General features: G+C 52.0%; 2 protein-coding genes across 10 annotated transcripts in view; one reads left to right on the top strand and one right to left on the bottom strand.

Annotated features, from left to right (window-relative positions):
- The window catches only part of ERI3 (ERI1 exoribonuclease family member 3), a 128,972-nt gene extending 118,581 nt beyond the window's left edge, over positions 1-10,391 (top strand). For 5 of the 9 annotated variants that reach the window (XM_069479844.1, XM_069479846.1, XM_069479845.1 and 2 more), the window contains one exon: positions 9,841-10,391. In XM_069479844.1, the coding sequence (XP_069335945.1) occupies positions 9,841-9,923 (83 nt within the window). In that variant the 3' untranslated portion in view covers positions 9,924-10,391. The remainder of the gene's footprint in view (positions 1-9,840) is intronic. The other 4 variants (XM_069479838.1, XM_069479837.1, XM_069479841.1 and 1 more) reach the window with 2 other exon arrangements.
- A 324-nt stretch (positions 10,392-10,715) lies between these two features.
- DMAP1 (DNA methyltransferase 1 associated protein 1) lies at positions 10,716-19,878 on the bottom strand. Its single transcript, XM_069479836.1, has 11 exons — positions 19,824-19,878; positions 19,487-19,636; positions 18,913-19,004; positions 18,445-18,640; positions 12,922-13,080; positions 12,645-12,812; positions 12,163-12,348; positions 11,930-12,001; positions 11,541-11,613; positions 11,105-11,400; positions 10,716-10,897 (listed from the first exon to the last, which is right to left on the bottom strand). Exons 2-11 carry the CDS (start codon positions 19,589-19,591, stop codon positions 10,838-10,840), a joined length of 1,407 nt encoding a protein of 468 aa, XP_069335937.1. The 5' UTR covers positions 19,592-19,636; positions 19,824-19,878; the 3' UTR covers positions 10,716-10,837.
- Between the last annotated feature and the right edge of the window lie 260 nt (positions 19,879-20,138).

The following is a 20,138-nucleotide window of genomic DNA, read 5'->3' as shown; positions in this document are numbered from 1 at the left end:
TCTTCACAGGCTGACCCCCTCAAGGTTGGAAGATGGCTTCTGCAGTCCCAGATATTATTTGCAGTTATGAAAATATCCAGCACAATATAGAGAACTATTTTCCCTTCCTGCTGCTCTTCATAAGATTGAAGAAATTTTCCTTGAAGGCCTTTCAGCAAACCTGCCGTCAAATCTCAGTAGCCAGGACACATGCCCACCACTACACCAATGACTGCAAGGGGAGATGGGATCACCAGAAATGGCTCAGACCACAAAGGATTAACCCCAGTTACCTGGGGGAATAGTGGGCTCCTCCAGCATGGCACCGGGGGTGGCTGTGGGTACGCAGTCAAAAGTGGGCAAGGAAAAAAGCAAAGACAGGAGGGATGATGTATTATGGAGGAAGTAAAGTTATAAATGGTCTCAGGGTTTCAGTGAGTGAAAGAAAAAGTATGTAGGTTGGACATCTCTAATCTGAAAATCTGAAGTCCAAAGTGCTCCAAAATCCAAAACTTTTTGATCACCAACATGACACCATGAGTGGAAAATTCCACACCTAACCTCATGTGATAGGTCATGGTCAAAATACATTCTAAACTTTGTTTCATGCACAAAATTATTAATATATTGCATGACATTACCTTCAGGCTATGTGTATAAAGTTTATATGAAACATAAGTGAATTTTGTGTTTAGACTTGGATCCCAGCCCCAAGATATCTCATTATATATATGCAAATATTCCAAAATCCAAAACACATCTGGTCCTAAGCATTTTGGATAAGGGATACTCAACCCATATTATTATCAGGGACTAGGGATATTTAATATTTCAAAGGAAGAATAGTAGAATGTTTAAAAGGTTGAGGGTGAGATACAATGGAGAAGGTCATTACTGCTGAGGTCAAAGAATAAAGAGGCTGGCAATAAGGTTTCTCAAAGGTCAGGATGGTCGGGGCTGAAGTCTCGGGAAGGAGGTGGCTGTGTCTGGATTGATAGCACATGTTCACAGGAAAGGCTGGGCTGCTGGCACATGGGTCTGGGGCCAGGTCACAGGCCCTGGTACTCTCCAGGTGCTTGGGGTAGCACAGGCAGGTAGCCTAACCTCTCTCTATCTCAGTGTCCCCATTTTGGAAAGAATCTGTCCTGGTTATTCAGGCCATTCTGGAAGGGGGTGAGGCCCTGACACCTTCCTATTGGAACCGCAGAAGAGCCCAGAAGACTGTCCTGGGGGAGACCCTAGGGACAGGGTAAGGTGGAATCTTGGCTGGGGCAGATGCGGCTGCCAGGCATGGTGGATCTACTCAGCTGTTCTCAGTAGCCACCTCTTTCCCCCACCCCTCCCTGGCCAGGCCCCCTTCACTTGGCCATAGGTTTTCTGGGTGTACGCTGGCACTTCTAGCTGTGGCACCCAGCCAGGAGGAAGGTGAGGCTTCCTGGTCTTGCTACCTGGATGGTCCTTGGCTGGGATCAAGTTGGGGGAGGCAAGCATCCGTTGTAATGGCCAGAGCAGCCGCCCTGTTACTACGGCGTATTTCACTTTTAATTCTGACATATAATGTAATGATCTTTTTTAAGGCCCGATGATATTATCTGCCTGACTAGATTATTGAGTCTTCATCATCTCCAGATAAATTTATGGCCAGGACGAGGCTCAGGATTTATCATCAGTCAATAGAGCTCGATACTCTAACAAGGCGTGTAATAAGATATACATATTTAATGATCCAAGGGGAGGAGCGCTAATGGGAGCCCAGAGTGAGTGGTCCACGGGACTGGGGCTCTGCCCTAGGGCCGCCATGGCTGTAGGGACATGGATGTGGTCTTTCTCAGGATTGCCCCAGTCTCCTTCCCGAGACCCTGAGGGAGGGACAGGCAGGGAAAAGGAGAGGCAGCACTAGGCCAGGCCAGAGCTGGGGCCCAAGCATCTTCAGCCTCGCCCGAAGGGTACACATGCCCCCCGGAGCTCCTTTCCTGCTTCGAGGCCTTGGAAGGGTTGGGGGTGTCCTTAGACCCATACGCCCAGGCCCCTGAGCATTAGGGTGGGCCCACAGGGAGGGGGTGCCGGGGCTGCGTGCCCAGGCCGCACTGATGGTGACGGATGGTTTTTCATTATAGCCTCTCAGGTCCTGCCCGCGCCCTGTGTGGAAATTCTATTTATTCCCTAATTTGTAAAAATTCCCTCTTTATCTGATCCCAATCAGGGCGGGGTAATTGGCTCTCCGGGGCAGCGGCTGGGGTCCTTGATGAAGAGCTATGTGGATGTACCCAGCCCGGCCCCCACCCGGCCTGCCACCAGGGCCCACAATTAATAATGATTTGCAAATGGCAGACAAGCAATAACACAGAAAGATGTGGCGTCCGCGCTGCCTCTTCATTTCCTCCCCTCGCAGATATAAATGGCCACAGAACAAAAACCCAGCACTATAAATTCTAGAATTAGTTATTCACCGGGATAAATGGGGCCTGGAGCCGCCAGCCCCTTTCCCTGCCACCCTTCTTGCCTGCTTTCTCCAGTCCAGCTTCTGTCCCCAGGTCTACTCCTGAGCTTGGCCCCTGGCTCAATTCCTCAGCTTCCTCCCACCACTCTGGCTACCCCCTCCTGTGTGGCCCAGGCTTGGGAGTGGTCACCTGGTCTGGGTCTGTAGCTTCTGCAGTGGCTTGAGCCAGCAGGTGGGATTCACCCTCCACCTGCTCTCATTGACCTCCCTGGCTGCCCAGCCCGGCTTCTGTCCTCATTTTGCACTGGGGTCTGGATGGAGTTGACATGTCCTGCCAGCCCTGGGAGTCTGGATCAGGGTTGATCTTGGGTGTCTTCTTCAGCATTTGGGGCCAATCCAGTTATTTGCCTGGCCAAGTCTGAGTTGGGCTCCTGGTGGCCAAATGTGCTGTAAGTGACACAAGGGGTTTGATGCTGTGCTTACTGGTCAGGCAGTGCCGGGATGCTGGCACAGGCTTTTCCGGGCACCATGCCCTCTCGGCCAGGCGCATCCTCCCCCCGCCCCCCAAGTGGCTGTGAGCTGGCGGGTAATGGGCGTGTAATGGCCTCATTTCCATGCCCGGCCTCCAGGAGCGGCGGTAAGTGTTTGATTGCCTTAATTTCCAAACACATCATTATCCCAGCTTTACCAGCGCTTAATAAACACTTTATGAGGATTTTTTTAAAAACATCTTCGGTCCGCATACTTCTCTGAAGTGATAAACTCTAATTAAGTCTAATATTTAAAAATATGGTAATGGTGAGTTGTTTGAATAAGTGGACTGCATTTCTGTAATTTCATTATTACGTAAAACACGCTAATTATTTGGAGCGTGCTTATTACGGAGAGAGAAATCGCCTGCTAATCAAGATGAAATTGCCTTTTCCCCTTATTGTGGAACCACCATCATCCTTCACCATCAGCCCTGTGGCACCTCCAGGCACCTCAGTGGGGTGGAGGGGGATGGAGGAGGGGCTGAAAGAAGGGGTCACTTCGGAGTTGAGGCTATAAAGACCCTGGGGTGGGGGGAGGGGTAGGAAGCTGGGGGAGCCGTGTCTGGGGAGAAGGGAGTGTGTGTCTGGGGAGTGTGTCGTGTGGGTCAAGGTGGCTGTGAATGGGGGCCTCGGGGACTGTGTGGGCCATGTGTCTGAGACAAGGAACGGAGAGGGGGGCTATCAGGATATTGTTGAAATAAAAGTATTATTATTGGATGTTACTGGAATAAGAACAACAGTAATAATAACTCAGCTACTGTTTTAAGCACTTCACAAATAACTCATTTCATCTTTTTAAAAACCCTTTGAGGGAAGTAGTTGCTATAGTTATTATTAGTCCTGTTTTAGAGAAGAAGAAAGCAAAACACTGGGAAGTTAAAGTTCAGGAACTTGCTCAAGCTCACACAGTTACTAAGAGGTGGAGTTTGGATTTGAACTCAGAATCTGAGGCTATATAGGGGCCCTCCGCTGTTTCAGCCCTAAACTCATTGCCTTGGCCCCCATCTTCCTTCTGAGCTAACATTTGCTGAACTGTACCCAGCTGTAGCTTGGGATGCTGGCCCCCATGATAAGGTTGTCAGATTTAGCAAATAAGAACACAGGACACCAGTTAAATTTGACTTTTAGATAAACAAATAATTTTTAGTGTAAGTATGCACCATGTGGAGCTGAGGCTGCATTTACTCTGGCAGTCCTCTGTCAGGCAGGCCCAGGATTGACCCACTGCTACTTTGCTCTCAGGGCATTACTGCTGCCAGGAAGTCCAGACAAACAAATGTGGTGACAAAAGGAGGTTTTAGAATATGGACACACCCAGGGTTCCTGCTGTCTCATCCTTAGGTGCTCTTTGTACTCCTCACCTCCCCAACCACCCCACCCCATCTTTGCTGATCCCTGTTCCACGGGCTCTGGCCCCATTCCTCACCAGCTCCTGCAGATCACTAATAAAGTGTGTTACCAGGCTAAGCCTTTTAGGCAGGAGGCCTGTGGAGACTCCAGTGGCCCCTAGGATGTGTCTGCATGTTCCTTTAGGCCACACTGCCTCTTCGCCCCATGTCAGCAGCTTGCCACTGTGCTGTCCCTCCTGCCCACCCCCTCCCCCCTCCTTGATTTGCCTCTTTGATCATTCCATGTTCATTCTCTTTCCTGGCTCTGACAGACCCATGTGTAGGAATTGTATATATGATAGAAGTGTCATTTCAAAAGGGTGGGGAAAGTGTGGACAATTCAATCCATGATGATAGGACAACTGGCCATCCATTAGGGAAAAATAAAGTTAGATCTTCTCTTTCTTACCACACACACAAATCCCAGACAGATTAAAAAGTTAAATATAAAAAAATAACTGAAATTATTAGAAAAAATAAAGAATAGTTTATGTGTATATAATGCTGAGATCGGGAAGGCCTTCTTAAGCAAGATATTAAGCCTAGAAGCCATCAGGAAATGCTTTAGACCTCCCTCAGGAATCTGACTTAACTCATCTGAAGCTAAGTTCATTACTGCCCCAAATTTGCACCTCCTCTGCTATGCCTTGTCTCAGTGAGTGGTGCTAAGATCCTAGACTCATCCCTCCTCATCCCCCCATTAAGGCTTGCTCATTCTATTTCCTAAAAACTCTCTTGCCTCCATCCACTTCTGCACATCGTCCATATATCTCCGCCTTCATCTCTACTGCCAGTGACCTCGTTCTGGGCCACCATTTTGGGTCTGGACCACAATACAACCTACTAATTGATCTCTGTGCCTTCAGGGTTAACCCCTCCAATCCTGTCTTCTCATCCCAGGATGATAATTCTGAAACACAGATCTGGTCCCGTCATTCCCCTCCTTGAGCATGCTAATGTCCAGCTCCCCAGAATAATAAAATCTCAAGCTCCTTAGCTTAGCATTTGGGTTCCTCAGGGTTTCCTTTAGTCAGTCACTGACTTCACCAGCTTCATGTCTAGCAACTCACTTGCTGCTGCTTCATCACCTCCCACCCCCGGTACACTTGAAGTGGGGGACACTCCACATTTCACCTCCAAAAATGTGCCCATACTGTTCCTCCTGCTGAGAACACTTTCCTCACCTCAACCCTCACTTGCCAGGCTAGCTCCCTCCCCCATCCCCTAAGACCTCTGCTAACTTCCAGTTCTTCCAGGAATTCTTTCCTGGTCCTCAGAACTAGTGACTTTTCCATGCCTCCTTTTCTCGTAGCACTTCACCCCTGGCAAGAGGGTCTCTGAGCAACTTGAGGGCAGGGAGCTACGGAGTCCTGCACATCCCTTAGACTCAGCATGGCCGGTGAGCACCGAGCACAGGGACGGTGTCAGTGCATGTTTGCTGAATGAACAAGTGCATGAATGAATGACCCTCCAAGAGTTTCCTGGGCCCCTTCCCTCCTGAGAGTCCCTGCTTCCTGTCCTCTATTGCTCAGTTCCCAGACAAGTGCAGCCAACTGGAGCATGTCAGCCCCAGGTTGTTTGCCATGTGTGAGCTCTCACTTGGTGTCCTAAGCGACTTGAGCCACCCTTCCATGAGCTGCTGCTTTACCAAGCAGATATTTGGCTACCCTTGAGCTCAGCCTTATCCTTCTGTTAGGTGCTAGTCTGCTTATCTCCTCCCTGAGGGATTTATGCAGCTGCGCCCCTCCCATTATGGTCTTGGCAATATAAAACTATTTCCAACATTAAGAATATTAATGTCCCCCAAAAGAAGAGGGTCATCTTGTCACAAGTTGATGATTCTGCAGGAACATAAAAACAGGTTAGTCTTCTAGAATTTGAAGGTGAGGAAGACCTACTCTTGGAGGCCTCTATTATGAGCACAAGACTGTGCTCCCCTCCCCCTCCCCCCACCCCATAGCAGCTTCCTGCTGAGCTCAGTGAGCTCAGTGAGCTCAGTGAGAGGAGCCGGAAGGCAGGCCTGCTAACCCAGGTGGCCCCAGAGCTTCAAGCAGAGGACTCTCCACAAGGCCCTGCTGTTACCCTGCTGCTGTCTCTCTCTGAACTTTTGGCCTATTAAATGCCCCAGATCAGACTCTGGTGCTGCTTCTGCCAAGTTTCCTCATTTTCTAATTGTGCCGTTGACTTCTTAAAAACTAATCAGTAGTTTGCATTGACTCTTATCAAGGCTTCAAGGGCTAGAAAAAGAGTCTTGGGCTGGAAGCCCATAACTGCCATTCCACTGACTTGCTAGGTGAGCTGGAGCAAGTTTCTTCCTCTCTCTGGGTCTCTCTTTATTGCAGTGGACTGATTGCAACAAGTTAGACTTCAGAATCTCCATTAAACAAGCGTCAGTAGTCAGAATTTGTGGAGTGATGCCAGTTGGTTTCATCAAGTGTGCTGGCCCTGGTCTGTCATCTGTGCCACAGATTGTACAGAATACACTTTCTCATCATTGGTTCATCCAGAAAACTGGCATCCTTGCCATCTCTTCAGGAAGCATGAAGGACAGCATATGCAACACCTTGTTCGGGCCTCAAAATAACGCTAAGGCCATTATCAGCCCCAGTGGAGGAACCTGAAGTTTAGAAAAGCTAAGCACTTGCCGCATGCTATGCAGCCAGTGGCCGAAGTTAAGATTGGAAACAGGTCTGCCTGACTCCAGAACCCACTTGGTCATTTTCAGAAAATAGTGGTTCCTTGAGATCGGAGTACAGGGATTGGGGGTAGAGAGTGGCAGAGACCAGAGATAGCAGCTATCAATTTTTGCAGAGCCTTTAAGAAGCCTTTAAACTGAGGGCAAGGAGAGCCACTGCATGGATTTAAAGAGGGAAGAACATGATCAGATTTGTGTAAGAAAGATCACCTTGGCTACAAGAGAATGGATTAGAGGAAGAGAGACAAGACAAACTGCTATAGTAATCCAAGTGAGAGATAATGGTATATTTCAAGTGTGTATAAAAAAAAAAAAAGATGGGATCTGGACTAGTAGGGCAACTGGCTGCAGGAACGAAGGGAAGTAGATGATTAGAGAGTAAGAGAAAATCTGCAGAACTTAATGCCTGATTAGATTTGGGGAGTGAGGGAGAGGGCGAGGTGGCAATATGACCCCCAGGTTTCTTCCTTGGGCATTTTGGGTGGATGATGGTGCTGTTCATTGGGATGGGGAGTACAAGGGTAAGCAGCAGCTTGGGGAGGAAATTAGTTATTATTGGACATTCTGAGTTTGTGTATCTAGAAAGAGATGTTCAAGGGGCTCAGTATGTGGTCTGGAGCTCAGGAGAGGGGTCCAGGCTGGAGATGCTGATCTTCAGGGGTAGCTAAAGCTCAGGATTTGGATGAAGTCATCCCGTGTGTGGAGTGGGGAGAGGTCAAGGACAGAGACTGGGGCACATGGCCAGGCACTGGTGGGAGATCAGTGCCTGCCCACTGGATGGCTGGTGGCCTGGGGGTTGGGGCTAGGACATTCACTTGGGCCAGGGGAAGCAGATTGAACGATTTGTCCAGCAATGAGGGAGGAGCCAGATGAAGTCAATAGAAAACTAATTTTCTTTTCTGCTGGAAGAAATGAGGTGTGTGGCCACTGGGTAATTGCAGATAACGAGGGGACTTATTCTTAATATGCATAGCGGCCATGGTCCCCAGAGTGCAGGAGACAGGAAGGATTGGAGGTGCCCTGACAGGGCCAGGTTTATTTGGGAAGAAAATCACCCTATCGTAGCCCCTCCACCAGCACCATCTCAGCTCCTGGGCCCCATCATAAACCCTCCCCCTCCCAGGCCCCTTCCTGTCCTATTCCCCTTCTTGTCAACTGCCTAGCTCCTCCTGTCACAGCCCCCTCCCTCCACCACCCTCTACCCCCCACAGCACAGGCATACACACTAAGGGAGACAAATGACGGGTCCTCAGCTGAGCGGGGTGCGTGTCCGGCCCATAAACCACGGGGATGGGTCACGTCTGGAGTTGCCATGGCCGCCACTACCCACTCATCTGTCTTCCCACTGTTCTGCCTCAGACCAGACCTCATGGCTTCCTGAGTCCCTGGGGGAACAAGGTGTCCCCTCTTCATGCCCACACCTACTGCAGGTCCATCCGTGCTGAGCTCTGCAAGTCAGGCTGAGCAGGCTCCAGGGCTGGTGTCTGGAGAACCAGAGACCCCACCCTCTCCCCCAGCCCTTTTCTCACACTGGAGGGTCCCCATTCCAAGGCTAAGGTCTTGGCAAGAGTAGGCCTGGGGGCTCAGTGGAAAGGGTTGGTCTCTGACAGATGCAGAGGCCTCCTGACCCCACCTTGACCTTATCACCACCCCCCACGCTTGATTATGACATTGACGTGCAATATTTCCTCAATCACAGCATCGATCCCATGAGGGTTGGTGGCGGCTGAGGCCCTGGTTATGTCCCAAACATCTAAGGGAAGTGGGAGAGGAGTAGGAGGCGAGGCGGGTGAGGGGATGGTGAGTGGTGGCTGCTCTGGGCAGCTGAACAGAAAAACTCAGGCTGTTTCCTAGGCCTTCACCAGTGGGGTAAGCTCTGGGCAGTGGTACCTCCTCCTGGTGGTGGTGGCTGTGGAATAAATCCTGGCCCGTGTCCATGATTCTGAGGCTCGAGAGCGCCTGGTCCTGCGGTCTCCAGGATTCTAGGACACTTAAACACTGCTTGTGGTAGGGTCTGGCACACACAGGCATTTTACCTGAGGTATAGGCAGAGACAGGACCCAAGAAGGTGACCAGCATGCACTTTGAGACGGAGGCAGGGCTCGGGCTGATGTACACAGGAGTGTCCAATAGAGGGCTGATGGCCCAGGCTGTGAGGACCACAAATCTGGACCCTCCCCAGCCTGTCTGGGCCTGCACGGGAACAGGTGCCCAGACAAGCTGATGTTTGATGGCACAGGGCAGGTGTTTCCCAGGGCCCTGGTCCAGCAGTGCCGAGCCTTGTGCCTTGTCACCAGTGATTATGGCTTGGGTCACATCTCCCACACACACGAAAGTGCCGGCAAAGTCACCCTGGCTGTGGGCGTGATGAATGGCCGCACAGTAATGAAATGGAGACATCAAGGCGGGTGGCGGGAAGACGGAGTGTGGCGGACGGGCCGTCCCCACGCAGCGGCAACAAGAAGGATCGCCCAGCGGCCGGGGGCCGTCAAGGGAGAAATTACACATTTACTCTGCCTTTTTCTTACTGCGACGGCACCCATACATCACCGCTGGGGCCGGGGCGGGACATGCCGGCCAATTTCCAGCATGAATTATGGGACTGAGAAGCATTGAGACCAGGCTTCCTGCCGGCCCAGCATCACCCAGCCCAGCCTGAAGCTGGAGATGCCGCCACCAGGGGACGGGATCTCCCTCTCTAGAGCCTGTCGCTCCTCATTCTGACCCTGCGTCCCACCCCCACCCTGTGGGCACAGAGGGGAAGGATCCGGGGCCCATCTAAATGTCGTCTTTTCCTCTTTTTAGATGACTGCAAGAACATTGCCAACATCATGAAGACACTCGCATATCGAGGCTTCATCTTCAAGCAGACATCGAAGCCATTCTGATTGGCCGAGGACAGGATGGGGCAGGACAGGGTAGCTGTTTGGCCCAGCCCAGAATCCTCTTCTCCCTCTCTAGAGGGGAAAAGGGAGAGTGGCACAGCTCTGCGTCCAGTGTCCCCCAGCTGCCCTGTGGGCTTGTGCCCTGGGCAAGTGCTTGGCCACTTGGCCCTTCTGGAGCAGACACTTTGTGCCCCCCATTCCCACCCCTCAGTCTCAGCCCAGTATCAGCCCCTCCCATTGTGGGCCTAGGCTAGGGGGACCCAGGCACTCACCGCCTTCTCCCTGGTACACAGGCTTCTGCTGGGGCCACCAAGCCCCCCGTGCCCCCTCCCATCCATAGTGCATGGTGTGTGGTGCCCCCTGGGCTCCAGGACAGATCAGGCCCCACCTTGTGTCTACCCCCATCCCCGCTGTGAACGTGCCACTGAATAAAGTCGGGGAAATGAGGCCCTGGCTGTGTGTGCAAAGCCATCTGTGTGTGTAAGGCTGTTGCTGTGCCTGACACTGTCAGGGTGTGCAGTGGGTAGAGCATGCCTCAGGCTGCCTTTGTGGACAAGGCCATCAGCAAGTGGCCGTCGCTGCAGCACCTGTGACACCCTCACTGCATATACAGAAGTCTGTGGAAGTGTGAGGACTGTCCAAGCTGGAAGCTGCTGGTATCTGAGGCCACTGCTGTGTAAAACCATGAGTGTTCCAAGGTGCAGAAGTTTTGGCAAAATTAATAGTTGTTAGTGGTCAGACAGCTGCCAAGGGCCTGAGTGCAGGCAAGCCCGACTCCCACCCTGTTGAGTGGCTGTGTGATCCCCTCCTGGCCCACCCCCCGGCCGGGGGCATCAGAAGTGGGAAGAAGGAAGCAGCCCAGTCCAACTCGGCAGCTCTATTTACACAACAGCATCGCCCACGCCCCATGTGGCCTCTCACGGCTTCTTGGCTTTCTTCACAGAAGATGAGCTGGAGGCCGACTCCCTTCGCTTCCTCTGAGGAGACACGGAAAGTATTGAGGTCAGTGGCCCCAAGGCCTGAGTCAGGTGTGGTGTGTGTGTTTACAACTCTCGTGGGGATGACACCCACTGGTCAAACCACCCCTCCCTCAGTCTCAGAGCCTCCCAGGGGTGATCATTCCTGCTGCAGGCACTAGAGGGAGGGGAGCCTGGGCATGCTCTCCCAGCCACCCGGGCTCTTACCGAATTGGGCGTGAGGGGTGCGCCCACCACATCGATGATGGTGTCCTTGGTGGGGTCAGGGCCAAGTCCAGGTTCAGACACTGCTGGCTCAGCAGAGGCCGGGGCCGGGCCCGATGCTGGCGTGGCAGGGCCCCCCAGCACCCCAGCCCGGGCCAGTGCCTCATGACGGTGCCGCAGCATCTGCAGCTCATACTCGCAGTTGGCACAGGCCTGCTTGAGCTCGTAGAGCAGCACCAGGTCACTTCGAAGCTCGTTGAACATGTGCACCAGCTCCTCCGTGGGTGTCGGGCTCAGCTCTGCAGGCGGTGGGCATTACAGGGGTAGAGCCACAGTGTGGTGGAAGCCCCGCATTGTGCCCTGACCTCTGTCCCCCTCCCCAGCCTTCATCCACAGCCCCGAGTTGGTACAGCCTGTGGTGCCCTGTCCCCACACTCACCCACACCAAGCTCCAGCAGCATCTGTTCCAGGGCCTTGATCTTCTTCTGTCCCACAGAGCTTGGCAGCTTCATCTGCAATGACCCAGGCAGCTAAGCCCTCTCCCCGACAAGATGCTTAGGATGAAGGGGACCAAAGGCAGCGGGGGGTGGAGGAGGTGGGAAGAGAAGTAACCCATGGAGGTAGCTATGGGCCAGAAAAGGGATAGCCAGGAAGGAGAATATGGTGAAAGCTGTGACTTCAGCCTGGCCACATGCTCCTGAGATCCTGGAGAGGCCACATCTGTCTGCAGCAACCTCCCCTACCACTCAGCCCACCTGCCTGCAGCACGTGGAACCCAGAGCAGGAGAGCCCAAGGCCCAAACATGCCACAGGACATGACTCACGTACCCGCTGGCTCCGCAGCGTGACACCTGCAGACTTGAAGTCTGGAAACTTGATGCCTGCTGTCTCAGGAACAGCCTGGGGGAGAAGACATGGAGACCAAGGTGTCACAGGGAATGGGCCCAGGGTTAGTCCCAGCACCCCACCAACTCTAGGTGCTCTGAGAGCCCTCCACTCAGGGAGGGGCCTTGTGCCAGGCAACCCCTCCACCCTGAGCTCGACTGGCTCAGCCCCCGCACCGGCTTCTCAGCCTCCTTTTTCTGGGGTAGCTTCTTCTTAGGGGCCTTGCGTTCCGTGCGCCGCTGCTCTGCAGTGGTGTCCGCCGCCGTAATCAGCTTCTGCAGGTCCTGGGTGCGTTTCTCCCGCTCCTTCTTCCGGGCCTCAATCTTGCGCAGCTCCTGTAGCAGGTACTCCTCCTCTGCCACCTGGGAAGGTGACAGATGCTAGGTTTGTGAGGGCACATCTGGGAGTGCGGGTGGACAGGGCGGTGACAGGGTGCTGGGCTGCCAGTGAGGAAACCTGAGAAATAAGGGGTCATGAGGGAGGTGACGGGCCATGGAGAACAGAAGAATGACCCACGTAGGAATGGGCTTGGGGGCAGTCACGGAGTATCAAGGGAGGCAAGGGGACCTGGGAGAGAGGGCATTGAGTGCATGGAGGATGGGGGCAATGGGCAAGGGGGTTGGGCATGGAAGAGAGGTATGTGGGGCTTGGGGCTGACCTGCTCTGGGGTCCGGTTGTACAGACGCTCTAGCTGTTCCTTCCGCCGTCGCTCATGCCCAGCATCAAATACTGGTATCTTGAGGTCTGTGCCTGGCACAGCCCGCACGTTGGCAAGCTTAGCACAGATGTGGTAGTACCGCTCCTTCAGGTCTTCCACAGAACGCTTCTGAGGATCAAGACCGGGCAGGGGAATCCACATTCAGGGGCACTTGGAAGGGATGGCACCAAGGTCAGTCCCAGGGGTTGGGCACACACGCAGATGCACAACAGCTCACCTTGAACTGCTGGTGGTCATATCGGTCGTGGATAACTACAAAACGCAGGTCAAAGCGGCGGCTGAGGTCAAAGAGGTGGTCAGTTTCTGCCTTAGTCCAAGCGTCATCGTGGAGATAGAGCTGGTATTCCTGCTCTGAATACACAGGCACCTGCACAGTCTACTGGCAAAAAAGGACACAGCAGGGGCATGCTCACGTCATGTCATGTCCAGCAGGCTCCGGCCCCGTGACCGCAGCTCCTCCTGTTCATTGCCAGCGCCTGGGTTACACAAAAGCAATCCTCTGCCTGTGCCCCTGCAGAGGGCAGCCTGGCGTGAGGAAAGAACCTGTCTGCTTGACTATAGGCCCTGGCAGGCTTTGGAACTGCAGCCTGCCTCATTCACCCCAGGAGCGACTTCACCATGTCTCCAGCTCCAGAGCCCCAGTAATGCAACACATGCTTCTGCCTCCATGGTTAAGGGGAGGGCCCCACATGTAAGCACTTCTGTGAGTCCAAAGGTCAACTGTGGGGTTGGGCAGATGGCTAAATACCTGGAGAAAGGCTCAGGAGCCCCCTAGTCCATGCAACTCTTATCTAAAGCACTACTGCCACCCAGTGGTGACAGGGGGACTTGCAACTTCCCCAGAGCTCCCCAAGGTCACACATCTCCACAGAATCACGGCTTGAATCCCAGTCCCAACATGTGCAACCCTGCCAATGCCCCTCCCTCCCCTCTCCTACACCCCATCCCCTAGGCCTCCCCCAAGAGACAAACAGCACCACCACCAGCTGGGTCTGATGGTCAGAGACCAAGGAAGGAGTCGATGCTACACTGGCCCAGGGAGGTTCTCTTCTCTGTTAAAGACCACAACCAGCTCTGAACCTGCTTTCAAGACATGTATTTCCAGCTGCCTCTTGGACACCTGGAGGTTGCACACATACCTCAAACTTAACATGCTCAGTACTGAACATCACCCTCCCTCAAGTGTGTATCTCTCCCAGTCCAGATCTCAGTCAATGTCACCATCACCCAACTCAGTTGCCCAAGCACCTTTAATTCCTACCTTTCCCCTTGACTCTTCCCCCTCACCAAATCTGACTTTTTTACCTCCAAAATTTCCATCTCCATTGCCATATTCCAGTCCAGACCACCACTATCACTTGCCAGGATCAAAGAAATAGCCTCCCTACTGGCGTCTGCCTCCATTCAGTCCTCCTCCAATCAGTTCTCCATCTGCAGCCAAGACTTGATCTCTTTAAACAGTGCTACTTAAGGGGCAGTCTGCAAACTAGTGCTGTTTGCAAACATTTATCACTGGTCTGTAAGAATGGAAATTGAAAGTAGGTGCTGGAAAACTTTTATAACAATTTCATAGTATGCTGCTGAACTTAGTAGGAAAGAAACACAGGCTTATATTTAGTTTTTTCTTATAATTTTATTATCTTTATCAGTCTCTGATGGTTTGGAAATCAAAAAGAAAAACATCCTTATCTTCACCACAGATAATTTGGGACGCACTGTTCTAGTGTTCGAGAATATATGTCTTATATTATGTTACCCAACCATTCCTTATTAAACCTCTTGGGCCAGGAATGATGGCTCACACCTGTAATCCTAGCGCTCTGGGAGGCCAAGGGGGGAGGATCACTTGAGGCCAGGAATTCCAGACCAGCCTGAGCAAAAGTGAGACTACTTCTCTACTAAAAATAGAAAACTTAGTGGGGCATTGTGGTGCGCACCTGTGGTCCCAGCTACTCAGAAGGCTGAAGGAGGATCGCTTGAGCCTAGGAGTTTGAGGTTGCAGTGAGCTATGATGACACCACTACACTCTAGCCCAAGCGACAGAGTGAGACCCTGTCTCAAAAAACAAAAACGAAAAATCAAAAAACTCTCAAAGGCTCCCACCTCCAAGATAAAGCACCTTCTAGATAATTCGCAAACTCCTCAAGAGCAAGGGTTATCCAGTTCATTTCCTACCTTTAGGTCTCAGCACATTATAGGTATCAACATCTACTGACTCAATCGATGAACACATGAATAAATGGCCTGGCCTCCTCCTGTAGCCACTGTCCCTCATGGACCCTAACTTCCAGCCAAATGACTAGCAGTTTCTGGAACATACCAGGCTCCCCTCTCGGCCTTTGTTCTTGCCTGAAATGTCTTCCCACTTCCATGTTGCTTCCACCTAGATACCTTTTTCATTCGTCTGGTCTCTTTCAGTCATCATCTCTTCTGGTCTCTCTAGTTTCCCTGGCTTGGTTAAGTATTCCTCCTAAGCATTTTAACTCCATTTAATTAAAAAATACTCAGGAACTGTGTAGCCAGTCCTGCTCTCAAGGAGGTCACAGTCAAGTGAGGAAGACATTCTTTCATTCATTCAACAAATATTCATCATGGGCTTGCAACACCTACACTGGGGACAGCTGAATATGACAGACAGGGTCTTGGCCTCTCAGAGCTCACACTCCAGCTGAAAAAATAATTGTAGTACAGTGTGGCCAGTTTGATGACACAAGTATGCTTAGGATATAAGTGACACCTGACCCAGCCTGGGGACAAGAGGTGGTCAGAGAAGAGTTAACTTGGGCCTGGTTCAGTCTTAAGGTTACACAGAAGTTCACTAGTGAGGGAAGATGGACAGAGAATCCTAGGCAGAGGGGCAGCACAAACACAGCCCTGAGAGAAAGAGCCTACTGTGCACGGGCTGGCAGTGAGGGACTTGTTGGGAAAACAAGCAAAGGCAGAGACAGGGAGAGCCATGAAAAGAGGCTGGCGAGTCAGCAGAGGCCAGCTGCTAAGGAGCCCTGCTGAGGAGTCCAGAACTCAGCCTGAGGGTGATGCGAGCCAGTAAGTTTTGTTTTAAGACCAAATGGTCGTGTTTCTCTTTAACAAAGACCACCCTGGCAGCAGTGAGGACACAGGAGTGACATGAGTCTAAGAGACCAGGTGTCAGATTTTAGAAATAATGCAGGTGAGAGGTGGAAAAGCCTGAACTAATGCAGCATAGTGAAGTCAGAGAAAAGGGCAGACTGGAGAGGCTTTACGAGACAAAAACCAGAGGACTTGGATGTGCGGGGCGAGGGAAGATGCTAACATAGGTGACTCCTGTGTTTCTGGCTTGAGCAAGAGGGTGGATGGGGAGCCACTGACTGAGAAAGGGACACCCCAGGAGGAGCGGTATTAAAGAGGAAGGTCATTAATTCACTTCACTCCAACTTCAGTCTCCACCCTGTAGTCACTAAGATCTTTCTAAAATTTAAACTGATCCTTGCTGGGCACAGTGGCTCACACCTATCATCCCAGCACATTGGGAAGCCAAGGCAGGAGAATCACTTGAGGCCAAAGTTCAACACCAGCCTGGGCAACAAAGTAAGACACCGTCTCTACAAAAAATTTTTAAAAATTAGCCAGGCATGGTGGCATGCGCCAATAGTCCTTGCTATTTGGGAGGCGGAGGCAGGAGGATTACTTGAGCCTAGCAGTTTGAGGCTGCAGTAAGCTATAATTGCACCACTACATTCCAGCCTAGGTGACAGAGCAGGACAGTAACAGAGCAGGACCCTGTCTCTAAGAAAAAAAAACAACTGATCCCGACACTACTCTGCTTAAAGTCTGTCACTGGCTACCCAAAGACATCAGGGCAAAGCCCAAATTCCTGAGTCTGCTTGCCGCAGCCCAGCCTGTCCTGGCCCAGGCCCTGCTGACCTCCCAGGCCTCATCTCCGACCATATCCTACCTTGGGCTTTAGGCTTCATCAGCATGGAAATGCCCATAGCATCCCATACATATAACCTTTAAAAAATTTTTGTTTATGCCTTTGCTCGTGCTGTTCCCTATGCCTGGAAAAGTCACTGCATTCCTAATACCACCTGATGACATCATCCTTCAAGACTCAACTCAGGCTCTAACTACTCTATGAAGCTTCTATGACCTCCAGGGCCTCCCAATATAGCAGGTATCCCACCCGATTATAGTTGTCTGTGCCTCCTCCCACCTATCCCCAACAATATAGAGAGCTTTTTGAGGATGGACATTGTATCTGATTCATTTTTGTGACCTCAGTACCTAGGGCTTCACTTGGCATGGAATGGTATTTACTAAATAACAAATGACCATTCTTTTGTCTCCACCTCAACTTGTCTCATCCAGCCTTCCCTCTCATCCCCTCAGAAGCCTCGCCTCTTGGCTGTCCCTTCTCAGGCTTCCATGTCCAGCCTCTCCCTCCACTGGATCTAAGGGGCCTAAGGATGACGGTGAGATGGAGGAAACCCATGTTTGAGGCAGGTGGGAGAATGATGGGTTCACGCCTGGCCATGCTAAGTCTGAGAAGCCTGTGGGCCATCCAGGGGCAGGTGTCCAGGTGCAGTTGGATATACTGGGCTGGGAGGAGAGAACTCAGGCCTTGGGTTCCTGAGTTTGAGCCCCCAGTGCTTTTAGGCTTTAAGTCTAGGCTGTTCCAGGCTGCAGCAGCTATAAGCCCACACTGTACAGTGGCTTATGTAACGGGCCAGGAAATCCTAGCCCAATCTAGCTCCACCTCCCACTGGCCTGGTGAGTCTGGGTAAGGCCCTGCTCTGCTGAGCCTTAGTAATCGAGACCAGAGATAACTCAGCTTGGACTAGGGGGCTGTCACAGGGGATGAAGAATATAGGCAGAGATGTGATTTATTAATATTATGGAAACAGAATCAGCAGGACTCAATTATTAGATCTATCACTGAGGACTAGCGCAAATGCCACCTTCTCAGAGAGGCCTTCCCTGACCACCCTATCTAAAGTAGGTTTCCCCTGTACCTACAAGTTCACTCTTTATCTCATTTCATATCCATTCATATCCTGGTTTCATTTTATTGATAGCTCTTATCTGAAAGACTCCAATTTGTTTTATTTCCTCGCATATTTATCTGTCTTCCCCTGCCGCCTTTGTCCTGTTGTTGATTGAAACAGTGTGAGAGCTAAGGGAGAAAGCAAAGTCGAGGATGATTCCTAAGTTTCTGGTTTGGGCAAATGGGTGGATAATGGTGCCATTTACTGAGATGGGGAACAGATTTGGGGCTGGAAATAGAAGATTATGAGTTCAGTTCCAGGTACCTACTTGATGTGACATACCTGTGGGGCATTCAGAGAAAGATATTAGTAAATGATGGGCTATGTAGGAGTCATTGCTCTGGATTGGAGATATTAAGTTAGGGTCACTGGCACATAGAGGGTTACTGAAGCCACAGGGTAAATGAGACACACTGGGGGGAGAGTACTGAGTGAGAAGAGCAGAGCACCTAGGATATGGCTCTGAGGAACAGCAACATTTGAAAGGCCAAGAGAAGCCATGAAAAACCAGAGCAGGTCCAAGGAAGGACAGGATCCCATGGGCAGAAAAGACCCACAGAGTCCCACTCTGCATGTATTTGCCACAAGGGCAGAGTAGGTAACCATGGTTGGACCTGAGCATGCCTCTGGATCCAACCCTAGGAGACTGGAGAGCTGGCCCAGTGGCTCAAAGTGGATGGGCAATCCCGGCCTGTGTCCGAATGGAGGTAGCTCACCTTATTGAACCTGGCGAAGGGGTAGTCCTTGCCCTCCTCTGCTGCCCGTCGCCAGTGGAAGAACATAGCTCCATCCTTGCGGGCTGGGTTGGTGAATGGCATCCATTTCCAGGGCCGCACCTTCTTGGAGCCCAGCTTGGCTTTCACGGTGCGGTAGCCCTGACCAGTGTCACTGGGTAGCAGTGGAGGTGCATCCCTGGCAGTAGGGTTTAGGGAGGTGGGAGGTTAGAATCAGTAGGTGTACGAGAGAGCCTTTGGGCTCAGGGAGCTGATCTACCCTACACCAAGGAAGTCAGGTCCTAGAGCAAGAGATCTGAGCTCCTGCTGCATCCTACTAAGCAAGCAGGAGCCCTGGCTGGGTAGAGCAGGGGAATAAAGAGAAAGAATTGGCAGAGAAAATTAGGAATTAGGGACATGGCAGGTGACTCAGGGGCCAGAGCGTGGGGAACTTGGGATTCCAATACTTGCTTCTTGTCAGAGTAGAGCAGTGCATAGACCTCCCGGTGCATGCCCTCAGGCCTCTTGAAAGTCAATGTCTCAGAGGACTTCTTGGACTTTTTCTGAGAAAGGAAACCGCAGAAAGGAACCACAACCTAGACCCCATTTCCTGAAAATTCTTTAGCCCAGCTCAATCCTGAACAAACCAGTACCTACAGGTACAATGACACACATACTGACATATTATAATGACACATTATAAAGGCAAAGAAACCCACTCACAGGGACATCCCCAGTCTGAGCAGGTCATTCTCTTCCCCATCCTATCATCTCTCAGACTGTCACAGTGTCTTGGTCTTTCCCCACCCAACGTCTTACAAATGTCATACCCTCATGGTCCCCACCATCTCCCACAGAATCCCACGTCCTCTGTCCCATCTCATCAAATGTGACACATATTCGCTGTCCCGTTATGTCACACCTTCTTTTATGTCCCATCTCACTAGAAGTATAGCAACTCATCATTTCCCCCATCTCTCTTCCGTTGTCACCCCTCCCCACCCCGTCACTCCCCCTACCCAACGCTCTCAGAAGCCCCTGCTACCTTGTCCGGGTTGATAATGTCCTTCTTGCTGATGGTCCCTGAGGCTGCATCCCCCTCTGGACCCCCGAGTTCTAGAATGTCGCGTACATCTGCGCCAGTAGCCATCGCGCCAGAGAGATGGGAGAGCGACCTGAGGTCAAGGGTCAGTGCCTGAGGAGGGACCGGGCTCGGGTCAGGAGGCGGGGACACTGCAGACCCAAGTGGGGGCGGGGCGAAGAGGCGGGCCGCGAGGAGGAGGGTGATCCAGGTCAGGTCGGAGTCCTGCCTGTGTCCCGCCGCTTGAGCGTCCCTAACGGCTCCATCAGCCTCCTCGCCCCCCACCCCGGCGTCTCCGCACCTGAGTCCCCCGGCTGAGGCTCCCGCTGTCGCTCCCCTAACCCAGCAAAGCCGCGGGTAGAAACTTCCGGTCGTGCGCATTAGAAACACGGCCGTCAGGAACACTTCCGGTCTGTGCTTGGAGGAAACGGAGCCGACTTGCAGCCCAGTGTGAGAGCTACTGGCTGCGACCAGCTTGTCAGTGTTCTGTGCTCCCGTGAGCCCGCACATGTCGGTGCGCTGCCTGCTTTCTAGCATTTTCCCTGTTCGTTGCTCCATTGCATCTCGGGCAATGAAAAGACAGCCCAGAGCTCTGTGACCTTGAGAAGCCACTTAA

This window comes from Eulemur rufifrons, chromosome 8, assembly GCF_041146395.1.
Source record: "Eulemur rufifrons isolate Redbay chromosome 8, OSU_ERuf_1, whole genome shotgun sequence".
NCBI lineage: Eukaryota > Metazoa > Chordata > Mammalia > Primates > Lemuridae > Eulemur > Eulemur rufifrons.
This window is presented reverse-complemented; position numbering and strand designations above follow the sequence as displayed.